Raw genomic sequence first — 13,169 nt, 5'->3', positions numbered from 1 at the left:
GTTAATTGATAACAAGTATTTCAGCACACGTGAGGGCAGTCCTAAATTAAGAGGAAAGTCCTGGAACAGGGCATTGTGTCCCTACTGCAGTGTGTCATATGCTATGATGCCAAATCAGAGACCGTATAGCAGAGGTTCCCAAACGTGGTCCTCAAGGCACCTCAACAGTCCAGGATTTAGGTATATCCATGGCTCTGCACAGATGGTTAAATCAAATTGACTGAGGTGCTAATTAAGTCACCTGTGGCCAAGCATGGATACATTTAAAACCTGGACCGTTGGGGTGCCTTGAGGACCGCGTTTGGGAACCTCTGCCGTATAGTATAACCCACTAAGCAAAGTGTCCACCTGAGATTTATATTTAAAAAAAAAAAAAAAATCCTCAAATTAAATGATAAAAAAATAACATGTTCTGACTCAAGGCGGTCAGCAGATGGTGGCCTCAGTAGTATAATAATTATATTAACCTTTCATTAGCATATAATAAACTTGATCAATTGTCCTTTTAAAACAATCCTGCCGCTAGCTAGGAAGCCCACAGATTGCAATCCCACAGGCTGAGCGCAGTGACTGTCTCATTGAACAGTTTATGCTGCCAGGCTACAGTAGTAGTCTCACATACAGACTGTGCGGCACATAATTAACATTGATCACACCCCAGTGGCTGAGCAGAGACTGACACTTCTCTTATCCAATTACACATGCCCAGCATCTCAGATCCCCGCCCCTTCCCTGCAACATTTAGTGTTTGCAGGCAGCCCACACCACGTGTTAACCAGCGCCTGACCAAAGCCAGGTTAACACATGTAGCACTAAGCAGCCACCACAGTAAACCGCCCCACTCTAGGCTGTAACACCCTGCAGCATATTCAGAACAGTCTGCAAACAATCAAGCCACACACCATGATTTCCCCCCCCCCCCCCAGCTGCGTTCAAAGCAGATACAGCTCCCCCCATCTCCCCCGTGGGACCCCACAGCGGCGTTCAAAGGCTATAGCCAGAATCCCAAGCAGGCCCCCACTCCCCCAGCAGGAAACTAGCGGCGCGCACAGCCAATCTAGTCACCCGCAGTAACCTAAAGAAGAAAACACAGCCACTACATCATGGCCACTGCCCAAGCCCACCTCCCCTCAAAGACGTCAGGGAACCCCTCACAGCAGGCGCGGCCACCTTGGCTCAGTCCCACCACCGTATGTCTGCACCGCTGGAACCCCTGCCCCCTCCGCAAGGCCAGTCTAACACGCATCACGCCCGCAGCTATACCGCCGGCATCTAATCACCCGCAGCGGACACAGGCACGCAGCCACCGCAAAGCCAGCCCCCCACCCACTGGAGACGCCAGACCGGCGTCCGTGATCGAGCAGGTAAAGCTGGGCTTGCTGAGAGTGGCTTCCCGCGGTGCCGTCTGAGGCGGTGGCAGCGCTGCCGCGCTTGCTTTGAGGGGTTCTCTTGGGAGCCCCTCAAAGCAAGCGCAGCAGCACTGCCACCGCCTCAGACGGCACCGCGGGAATCCCCTCTCAGCAAGCCCAGCTTTAACTGCTCGATCACGGATGACGGTCCCTGCTCTCTGCCACATCGCCAGAACCCCCCACATGCTGTGGCAACCCCCCTGTTGAGCAACTTAGACCAGCCACCACCCGAATCCACTTCACTCACTGCACAGGAGAGGCTCCACCTCCTGTTTACATGCAAATCCCCCTTAGGGATTGGCTGATGAGGAGCACGTCCCCGAGGAATCACCCACTTTAGAAACTGGAGTCCCAGGTCTTCATAATCGGGTAAAAATGGCACGTTTTTGCGATCACTGGAGTTACATCAGAGACTGATGACTTCACACTAAGGTTGGCCCTCACGGCAGCTTGTGCCTCATATCTGGTAGTTAAATCCTAAACTTGGTTACTGATGAGTGTAAGGAAAGTTCTTACAGCGCTTGTGTGTTTTCTTCCACTAGTATTTTCCAGTAAGCTAGCTGTTCCTAATAGCATGAATGTCTGCTTATTAGGCCCTGGCCCATCACCCATGTCCTGTCCCACTGTATGTGACTGCTTCGTTTGTGGGTCTTTTAATTTATCAATGTATTGATGAACATCTATCTGCATGGAAAGTGCACGTATGTAACAAACAGTGACTCACTAACATTGTTCCCAGTCTTCTCTAACACACTCATAGGTCAATACATAATATGTTGATAGTTGTGATGCATTTTTTGACCATTAACAGTAATATAATAACACACTTCCCAATTATTAGTATTTATAATAGCGTTGCCTATACTCGCGGATAAGAATTGTTGTAATGTTCCAATGAGCATTGTTGTAATGGTCCTATGTACAATTCCAATGGTCCCTAGGCCTAACTGAGAGTTCACAGTAATGATCCTGTATACTGAGTCGGGGCAGCTTCTCTGCGCCATCCACCAGAAAATGTGTTTTATGGCCCTGCCAAAGCTACGGAGACAGTGAGTTCAGTGTACTCTGGATATCTCCGGGTTGTCTCCACTGGCTTCTCCTTCATGGCCTCTCTGAGGCTGCTAGGGCCTCCTTGGGCCATGGCCTCTGAGGCTACTAGGGCCTCCTTGGGCCATGGCCTCTCCGAGGCTGCTAGGGCCTCCTTGGGCCATGGCCTCTCTGAGGCTGCTAGGGCCTCCTTGGGCCATGGCCTCACTGAAGCTGCTAGGGCCTCCTTGGGCCATGGCCTCTCTGAAGCTGCTAGGGCCTCCTTGGGCCATGGCCTCTCTGAAGCTGCTAGGGCCTCCTTGGGCCATGGCCTCTCTGAAGCTGCTAGGGCCTCCTTGGGCCATGGCCTCTCTGAAGCTGCTAGGGCTTCCTTGGGCCATGGCCTCTCTGAGGCTGCTAGGGCCTCCTTGGGCCATGGCCTCTCTGAGGCTGCTAGGGCCTCCTTGGGCCATGGCCTCTCTGAGGCTGCTAGGGCCTCCTTCGGCCATGGCCTCTCTGAGGTTTGGGCAGCATGCCTATGTTCTGTGTGTGACTGCAACTTTATTTGCATACAGAGTGCAATGCTAGTGTTTTCCGGGAAATCACTGTAACGTGGCATTTCGAATGCAGGTACAGCCGCAATTATTATTATTATTATTATTAGCAGTTTCTTATATAGCGCAGCATATTCCGTTGCGCTTTACAATTAGAACAACAATTATAGAACAAAACTGGGCAAAGACAGACAGACAGACAGACAGGTAGGAAGGCCCTGCTCGCAAGCTTACAATCTATAGGGAAAATAAGATTTTACTTACCGATAAATCTATTTCTCGGAGTCCGTAGTGGATGCTGGGGTTCCCGAAAGGACCATGGGGAACAGCGGCTCCGCAGGAGTATAGTCATGCTGCATATTTTAATCAGCATCTGGTCGTGCGTCCTATTGCATTAGTTTACATCTAAGACTCATTTCTGTGGAAAAAAAGGCTTGGCTCTACACAGTCACGGCATGGTGCGGCTTGAAGAGCTGTTTAGAGTGACTGCAGCAGGGATGTCAGAGGGCACATCTGTACTTTCATAGGAAGCATTCTCATTGCTGTCATGTGACAGTCACATGGTGCCTAAACTTACTAACCATCCTCCCGTCTCCCTCAGTGGCAGGTCTCTGACCTAATGCTAATCAGGACAGAGCCTCTCATACAGGGCAGCTAATACGGGTATGGGTCATTAGGTTGACATGGAAAAAGGTCAACATGCGTTTTTTTTAAACTTTTTTGAGTGTCGTTTTCTTCTTAAAGTGACGGGGAACCACAATTAGTGCACCGTGTCCCCTCGCATAGCTCACTTCGCGCGCCATGCTTCGGGCAAGGTTCTTCGCTCCGCTCGGCACAGGTTACTATTCCTAATCGTAGTCCCACGTGGGCTGTAAAGTATGCAATAGTTTAAAAAAAAAAATGAAAAACTCATGTCAACCTTTTTCCATGTCGACCTAGTGACCGTATCCCACTAATACAAATGTCCCTGAAAAGTATAGTCGGTCATAGTATGGACACATTTCATGCTCGCCACAAGGTGGCACCAATCTTATGCAGTCTGTGTCCACAAGTGGGAAACTACTAAACCTTATGTCACCCTGCCGTGGCCGCAGTTTTGTGTCTCCTGTATCCCCATTGCTGTGTGTGCACTAGGGGTTATTGGGGCGCACATGCCTCGGTGTAGCGCTGTCTAGGATTCCTTGTTATGTTGCAGTATATGCATAGATGGTGCAGTGCGAGGTGTCTGTAGTAATGCTTTCACATGGTTCAGTATGTGCTCTATGCGCTTGTATCCAGGCGGCTATAGGTTCTTCGGTAAGATGTGATGGGTCCAGCAAGTATAAATGCAATCATCCAGACTAATGCTGAGATCTGCGGCAGATCATGCAGAGGGCTGATTGCACAGTTCTGCCTGTTTAGCTCCAGGTCATTCCTCCTTGGGAGGGGGGGGGGGGTTCTGCGCATCTAGCTCCTGAGCTGCCTACTGCTCGACTTTGCAGCTCTGAAGGACCGCTGAGTTTTGCAGTATAGCCTAGGCCTGTATTACTATGCTGCAGAATCATGTGGCGTTAATAGTAATAGCTAAGGTGCATGTAAGTACTTCTTGTGAATTGTTAGCGCTTTGTTACTTGCAGCCTTCCTCCACCATGACGCTCTCTTATTCTTGTGCCTTTTGACTGATTATATTGTGCTCTGCCAGTAACTTCACCGTCCTACAGTATCTAGGGTTTTCAGGAGGCTCTGACGTGTAGATTCATCTATATACGAAGACAGCGGTGAATAGAGACACGGTGCTGGGCTTTCATATCCCCAAACAGCATCTACATTGTGTAATATGAGGGGGCTGTATAATCAAATATTAATAACATTTATCTTGCACCCTTTATTTTGATGAAACAAACATGGGCCACTAGATGGCGCTTAGCACTCATTGTGTGCAGTGTAGTTTTATACAATGCCATAACTTATTATGCAATTGAACCATGATGTCTTCATGATGATCTGCAGGTTATTTGAGCTCTAAAAATGTGTTCATTGCTTGAATTAAATGGCTTTTGCTCCCTTCTAGCACTTTTACTAAAAGTGTTGTTTAATCTCTATGGTCTTTCTGTGTGTTGTCAGTCATGAATTCCATATAACCAGCCCATTGCGTATTAATGGTGCCCTTGGTTATTACATGGCTTTATTAAATTGGAAACACATCTGCAGGATGAGAGAAATACGTGATCAGAGATAACACACGGATGCTGTGGGTTTAGTGAAAGTTGCGTAAGGGTGTTAAAAAGCCAATAAAATGTTTTATTGGGAGGTTTCAATATCTTCAGGGAACCAAAGGACAGGTTTGCCCGTCTGAGGCTCTTCGCATGTGGGCATCGTGGTTACACTCCACTGGGACCAGCTTCACCCATATGAGGGGGCTCTTGTGTTGTCCTGTTTGTGTGTGAGCTGTAGCAGGGATTGGGGAAAAGATCTGGGAGGAGCGATATTGATCCCAGTATCTTGTCACAGCCTTCCCGTGTGTATAACTGAAGTCCACAGCCAGATTATTACACCTCAGGTGCATTACGTCTTCCTAGACCCTGGTATAGCAATCTAGTCACGCTAATAATGACGTCAACAAGAATAAAAGGTCCTGACCGTATGCCTGTGCGGTCTGATTATACTGTGCCATGATGTAGCGCGTTATGGGATCTGGGCTAGTGGTTCCTGAGAGTCGGGTATGATGTGTGGGGAATCTGTACTATGTCATTTACTTGCTGTTATAGCTATAGTGTTACTAGTATAATATGTGGGCTAAGGTAATGTTTTTCATATCATTCACAGAGCTACTGGAGGGCGTGAAGCTTGTCCATAAGCCAGTCTCATTACAGCCACGAGGACTCGTCAACAAAGGAAACTGGTGCTACATCAATGCTGTATCCTTAGTGCTGGCTGTCCAGTTGTTGACAGGCGTTTGCTGGGACTGTTAATCTTATACAGGAGTACAGGATCTTTTCCAGTGATAAACAGGTCACGTGTAGAGATGCCACTAATGTACTTCCAGTGTTTCCAACAGGGCAGTTGGGCTGATTATGTAACACTGACTTGTGTAATAGCTTAGATGAAGACATAATTGGAGCTTTTCTTTAATGCGGGGAGAGAAGGTGATAATATTATGGCCACCATACGTCTGCTCCAGGGGTGGGCTGACTGTTCCAGAACTTGGGAGATCATCAGTTATACCTTGTAGTCCTCAGGATTACAGACGATGTACATTCATTAACTTCAATGGAAGATACTCTCCAAAATGTGGCAGTAATTTTGAAGGTGCGTTTGCTTTGTCTTGGAATGTCAGTCTGTTCCTACTGATATGGCTTTTAAGCGGCCGGGAGATCCCCCTCCCGCTGTGGTTAATAAGCGCCCGGGAGATCCCCCTCCCGCTGTGGTTAATAAGCGGCCGGGAGATCCCATCTCGCTGTGGTTAATAAGCGGCCGGGAGATCCCCTCCCGCTGTGGTTAATATGTGGCTGGGAGATCCCCTCCCGATGTGGTTAATAAGCGCCCGGGAGATCCCCTCCCGCTGTGGTTAATAAGCGCCCGGGAGATCCCCTCCCGCTGTGGTTAATAAGCGCCCGGGAGATCCCCTCCCGCTGTGGTTAATAAGCGGCCGGGAGATCCCCTCCCGCTGTGGTTAATAAGCGGCCGGGAGATCCCCTCCCGCTGTGGTTAATAAGCGGCCGGGAGATCCCCTCCCGCTGTGGTTAATAAGCGGCCGGGAGATCCCCTCCCGCTGTGGTTAATAAGCGGCCGGGAGATCCCCTCCCGCTGTGGTTAATAAGCGGCCGGGGGATCCCCTCCCGCTGTGGTTAATAAGCGGCAGGGAGATCCCCTCCCGCTGTGGTTAATAAGCGGCAGGGAGATCCCCTCCCGCTGTGGTTAATAAGCGGCTGGGCGATCCTGTCCCACTGCGAGTTAAGTGACCAGGAGATCCCCTCCCGCTGTGGCTTATAAGTGGCTGGGAGATCTCCCGCTGTGGCTTATAAGTGGCTGGGAGATCTCCCGTGGCTGGGAGATCTCCCGCTGTGGTTTATAAGCGGCCAGGAGATCCCCTCCCTCTGTGTGTTAATAATCAGCCGGGACATCCCCTCCCGCTGTAGTTTATAAGTGGGTGGGAGATCCTCCTGGTAGATTTTGTGGTCAGAGCGTTCTCCTTAACCTGTCCTGCAGACCCTACAAGCTCTGGTGGCGTGTCCTCCTATGTATCACCTTATGAAGTGCATTCCAATGTACACAAAGCTGCAGAGACCATGTACATCAACTCCAATGATTGACAGCTTGTAAGTACGATGGCCACGCTGTGTACCCTCTCCTGTGTCTGTCATTGTCCTGGTTACCATATTGGGATGAGTAGGGCATGCTGGCTGCTGGTGTCCATCAGTTTCCAGAGATCAATACATACATGTAATTCGCTCCAAAGAGGGTACAAAAACGCTGAAACCATAATATGGTATTTGTGTTTATTTTCAGTGTACGACTGATGAATGAGTTCACAAACATGCCGGTTCTCCCGAAAGCGAAGCAGGGTATGTGCGCGCGCTGCTGCGTTATATTGTTATGTGCTGTAAGTTGTACCTTCCCCATAGGGAATTTCATGGCAGCGTGTGGCAGACACTCTGATACTTGGCTCTTATTAGCGCTGCTCAGTCTAATTCCACTGTGCATTACATCTGTGCTGATGGCTTATTTAGCGTGTGTCCGCCATACAGCACTACGGAGGTGTGATCCTTCATCGTTATTACAAAGCAATGTTATAAGATGCAAAGAGAAGAATGGAAATTAGTGCTTAATGTACTCACACGAGCCTTGAGCTGATGCATTGGTTAGTAACATTTGGGGAGTAGTCATCATCTCTGGCCGGTCGGGAAGTGCCACATATATATATATACAGGGCAGGAACGCATGTAGGTGAGCGGACAGGACGAATGTGGCTGCAGAATGACACCCATGAGAATAGTAATGAGTCCCTTTCTGTCACTAACCTCAGTGTCCTGCGATTCCTTGGCAGTCCCCGGAGATAAGATCGTCCGAGACATCCGGCCTGGGGCAGCTTTTGAACCTACGTACATCTACCGTTTGCTGACCGTGTCCAAGTCGACTCTATCCGAGAAGGTAATACGCTAGCAGAGGCTTCATCTCCTGATCGCGTGAGGGAGGGATTGGTTTTATACTCCCATTACTGGAGATGCCGCTCTTTTGTTCTGAGGTGTATTGTAATATCAGCCAATGGATGTGTTACCACAGTATAATGGAAATAGAGTAATAGCGATCTGCCATGGGACGTTCTGTCCGTAACCAGTCATTGTACTGCCTCTGCGGGGCCCTGTGTTCTCTTGTCAGCAAGTCCCTGCGACTGAGGCTCTGCCAGCGAGTAACCATTACCTAAGTCATGGCTGTCCTGGTCTCGGGCATCTGGTCATGGGTGAGATCTTACCACACTAATGGTGCCCATACACTTGTGAGATAAGCGGTGCTAACCTTCGATTTCGACCGCATCTGTGAGAGAAATGGAAGGATTGTATGCACATTTTAGGTACCTTTCGACGCGATACGCGGGCACGCCGGTCGAATCTCACGTCGCAAGATAGTATGTACTGCACTTAATATTTTTCAAATCACCGTGCGATTGCATGTGTTTTTAAAAACACATGCTATATATATGCTGCGACGGGCACCCGCCGGGAGCGGATGGAGGCCGCTCCCACTCGGCGGTGACGTGCCCATCACGTGATTACCATGCGATCTATCGCATGGTAATCACTTTGGCAGTTCCGGTGCGATGCCCCGCGATGTTGCGTCGCGGGGCATCGCACAAGTGTATGGGCACCATAAGGCCCAGATTTATCAAGACTTGGAGAGTGATCAATTGCACAGTGATAGGTACCAACCAATCAGCTCCGAGCTGCCGTTTCACAGGCTGTGTTTGAAAAATGACAGAAGCTGATTGGTTGGTACTTTATCACTGCATCAAGACTTGATAAATCTGTGCCAAATATGGTTCTCTTAAAGCATAGAGTCTTCAACCTATGGCCCTGCAGCTGCTGTGGAACTACACATCCCAGCATACCCTGCCAATAGCAAAACTGGAAGGTCATGACAGGGATGTGTAGTTCCACAGCAGCTGGAGGGCCACAGGTTGAAGACCCCTGTGTTAGGGTGTGTTACGGGAAACTAGGGTCATACCTCTGTTGGTACTAGACAGTACTGAGTGTTCATAATCACTGCACAACTGTATCTATTGTGTGACTATACTAAATACCACATGACTGTATTCTGTACAGCTCTACCAGATACCATATGACTGTGTAAAACTGTGCGGCTCTATAAAATATCACATGTATTGTATAGTACTGTGTATGACTATCTTGAGTGTCAGCACAGTTATACTATATTTCTCTGACGTCCTAGTGGATGCTGGGAACTCCGTAAGGACCATGGGGAATAGCGGCTCCGCAGGAGACTGGGCACATCTAAAGAAAGCTTTAGGATCACCTGGTGTGCACTGGCTCCTCCCCCTATGACCCTCCTCCAAGCCTCAGTTAGATTTCTGTGCCCGACGAGAAGGGTGCACACTAGGGGCTCTCCTGAGCTGTTTGTGAAAGTTTTAGTTTAGGTTTATTATTTTCAGTGAGACCTGCTGGCAACAGGCTCACTGCATCGAGGGACTAAGGGGAGAAGAAGCGAACTCACCTGCGTGCAGAGTGGATTGGGCTTCTTAGGCTACTGGACATTAGCTCCAGAGGGACGATCACAGGTTCAGCCTGGATGGGTCACCGGAGCCGCGCCGCCGTCCCCCTTACAGAGCCAGAAGAGCGAAGAGGTCCGGAAAAATCGGCGGCAGAAGACGATCCTGTCTTCAGATAAGGTAGCGCACAGCACCGCAGCTGTGCGCCATTGCTCTCAGCACACTTCACACTCCGGTCACTGAGGGTGCAGGGCGCTGGGGGGGGCAGCGCCCTGAGACGCAATAAATCGATAAAAAAACCTTATATGGCTAAAATAAATGCATCACATATAACTCCTGGGCTATATGGATGCATTTAACCCCTGCCAAAACATACAGAAAAAGGATAAGGACGCCGAGAAAGGGGCGGAGCCTATCTCCTCAGCACACTGGCGCCATTTTCCCTCACAGCTCAGTTGGAGGGAAGCTCCCTGGCTCTCCCCTGCAGTCACTACACTACAGAAAGGGGTTAAAAAAGAGAGGGGGGCACAAATTAGGCGCAGTATATAACAATACAGCAGCTATAAAGGGAAAAACACTTATATAAGGTTATCCCTGTATATATATATAGCGCTCTGGTGTGTGCTGGCAAACTCTCCCTCTGTCTCCCCAAAGGGCTAGTGGGGTCCTGTCCTCTATCAGAGCATTCCCTGTGTGTGTGCTGTGTGTCGGTACGTTGGTGTCGACATGTATGAGGAGAAAAATGATGAGGAGACGGAGTAGAGTGTCTGAAATAGTGTTGTCACCCCCTAGGGGGTCGAAACCTGAGTGGATGTACTGTTGAAATTGCGTGACAGTGTCAGCTTTGTATAAAAGACAGTGGTTGACATGAGACAGCCGGCTACTCAGCTTGTGCATGTCCAGACGTCTCATACAGGGGCCCTAAAGCGCCCGTTACCTCAGATACAGACGCCGACAGGGGTACTGACTCCTGTGTCGACGGTGAAGAGACAACCGTGATTTCCAATAGGGCCACACATTGCATGATTGAGGCAATGGAAAAAGTTTACACTTTTCTGATAATATGAATACCACCAAAATAAAAAAAGGGGTACAGGTTGAGTATCCCTTATCCAAAACGCTTGGGACCAGAGGTATTTTGGATATCGGATTTTTCCGTATTTTGGAATAATTGCATATAATAATGAGATATCATGGCGATGGGACCTAAGTCTAAGCACAGAATGCATTTATGTTTCATATACACCTTATACAGACAGCCTGAAGGTAATTTTAGCCAATATTTTTGATAACTTTGTGTATTAAACAAAGTGTGTGTACATTCACATAATTCATTTATGTTTCATATACACCTTATACACACAGCCTGAAGTTTATTTAATACAATATTTTTAATAACTTTGTGTATTAAACAAAATTTGAGTACATTGAGACACAGAAAACAAAGATTTCACTATCTCAGTCTCACTCAAAAAAGTCCGTATTTCGGAATATTCCGTATTTCGGAATATGTGGATATGGGATACTCAACCTGTATTATGTTTGGTGAGGAAAAACTTCCTGTAGTTTTCCTGAATCTGAGAAATAAAATGAGGTGTGTGATGATGCGTGGGTTTCCCCCCGATAACAATTGATATTTTCTCAAAAGTTATTGGCAGTATACCTTTTCCCGCCAGAGGTTAGGGTGCGTTGGGAAACACCCCCTAGGGTGGATAAAGCGCTCACACGCTTGTAAAAACAAGGGCTCTACCCTCTCCTGAGATGGCCGCCCTTAAGGATCCTGCTGATAGAAAGCAGGAGCGTATCCTAAAATGTATTTACACACATACTGGTGTTATACTGCGACCAGCAATCGCCTCAGCCTGGATGTGCAGTGCTGGGTTGGCGTGGTCGGATTCCCTGACTGGAAATATGATATCCTAGATAAGGACAGTATATTATTGCCTATAGAGCAATTAAAAGATGCATTTCTATATATGCAGGATGCACAGCGGAATATTTGCCGACTGGCATCAAGTATAAGTGCGTTGTCCAATTATTCCAGTAAAGTGGTTAGGTGATGCGGATTCCAAACGGCATTTGGAAGTATTGCCTTAAAAGAGGGGATGTACCCCAGGTCGCCTCTCAAAATAAGACGCCGTATTATCAGGCGCAGTCCTGGTTGGCAAGCGGACAAAAGGGTTTCTCTTTTCTGCTCGTGACAGAGGGAGAGGAAAATGGCTGCAGAGATCAGCCAGTTCCAAGGAACAGAAACCCTTTTCCGCCGCTGCCAAGCCCTCAGTATGACGCTAGGGCTTTACAAGTTCAGGCACGGTGGGGTCCCGTTCTCAATGAATTTCAGTGCGCAGTGGGCTCACTCGCAAGTAGACCCCTGGATCCTTCAGATAATATTTCAGGGGTACAAATTGGAATTCGAGACGTATTCCCCTCGCCGTTTCCAAAAGTCTGTTTTACCGACGTCTCCCGCTGACAGGGAGGAAGTTTTGGAAGCCATTCACAAGCTTTGTATCCCCAGCAGGTGATAATCAAGGTACCCCTCCTGCAACAGGGAACGGGGTATTATTCCACACTATTGTGGTACCGAAGCCAGACGGCTCGGTGAGACCGATTTTAAAATCTAAAATCTTTGAACACTTGCATACAGAGGTTCAAATTAAAAATTGAGTCACTCAGAGCAGTGATTGCAAACCTGGAAGAAGGGGACTACATGATGTCTCGGGACATCAAGGAGGCTTACCTTCACGTCAAAATTTACCCTTCTCACCAAGGGTATTTCAGGTTATGGTACAGAACTGTATCAGTTCGGACGCTGCCGTAGGGATGGTCCACGGCACCCCGGGTCTTTACTGAAGTAATGACCGAAATGATGATATTCCTTCGAAGGAAGGGAATTTTAGTTATCCTTTACTTGGACGATTCCCTGATAAGGGTAAGATCCAGGGAACAGTTGGAGATCGGTGTAGCACTATATCAGGTAGTGTTGCGGCAGCACGATTGGATTTTCAATATTCCAAAATCGCAGCTGGTTCCGACGACTTGTCTTCTGTTCCTAGGGATGATTCTGGACATAGTCCAGAAAGAAGGTGCTTCTCCCGGAGGAGAAAGCCAGGGAGTTATCCGAGCTAGTCAGGAACCTCCTAAAACCGAACCAAGTCTCAGTGCATCAATGCACAAGGGTTCTGGGTAAAAATGGTGGCTTCCTACGAAGCAATCCCATTCGGCAGATTCCACGCACAGTGAAACCTTCTGGACAAATGGTCCGGGTCGCATCTTCAGATGCTTCAGCGGATAACCCTGTCACCAGGGACAAGGGTATCCCTCCTGTGGTGGTTGCAGAGTGCTCATCTTCTAGAGGGCCGCAGATTCGGCATTCGGGACTGGGTCCTGGTGGCCACGGATGCCAGCCTGCGAGGCTGGGGAGCAGTCACACAGGGAAGGAATTTCCAGGGCTTATGGTCAAGCCTGGAGACATCTCTT

At 48.5% G+C, this 13,169-nt stretch overlaps 1 protein-coding gene across 6 annotated transcripts in view; it reads left to right on the top strand.

Annotated features, from left to right (window-relative positions):
- Window positions 1-13,169, top strand: part of USP10 (ubiquitin specific peptidase 10) — a 102,188-nt gene that overhangs the window by 46,956 nt on the left and 42,063 nt on the right. For 3 of the 6 annotated variants that reach the window (XM_063945704.1, XM_063945701.1, XM_063945700.1), the window contains 4 exons: window positions 5,795-5,886; window positions 7,178-7,287; window positions 7,478-7,533; window positions 7,995-8,119. In XM_063945704.1, the coding sequence (XP_063801774.1) occupies window positions 5,795-5,886; window positions 7,178-7,287; window positions 7,478-7,533; window positions 7,995-8,119 (383 nt within the window). The remainder of the gene's footprint in view (window positions 1-5,794; window positions 5,887-7,177; window positions 7,288-7,477; window positions 7,534-7,994; window positions 8,120-13,169) is intronic. The other 3 variants (XM_063945705.1, XM_063945703.1, XM_063945702.1) reach the window with 1 other exon arrangement.

The sequence above is a fragment of the Pseudophryne corroboree genome, chromosome 11 (assembly GCF_028390025.1).
Source record: "Pseudophryne corroboree isolate aPseCor3 chromosome 11, aPseCor3.hap2, whole genome shotgun sequence".
Classification (NCBI taxonomy): Eukaryota; Metazoa; Chordata; class Amphibia; order Anura; family Myobatrachidae; genus Pseudophryne; species Pseudophryne corroboree.
The sequence above is the reverse complement of the archived record's forward strand: the minus strand, read 5'-3'. Positions and strand labels throughout refer to the sequence as shown.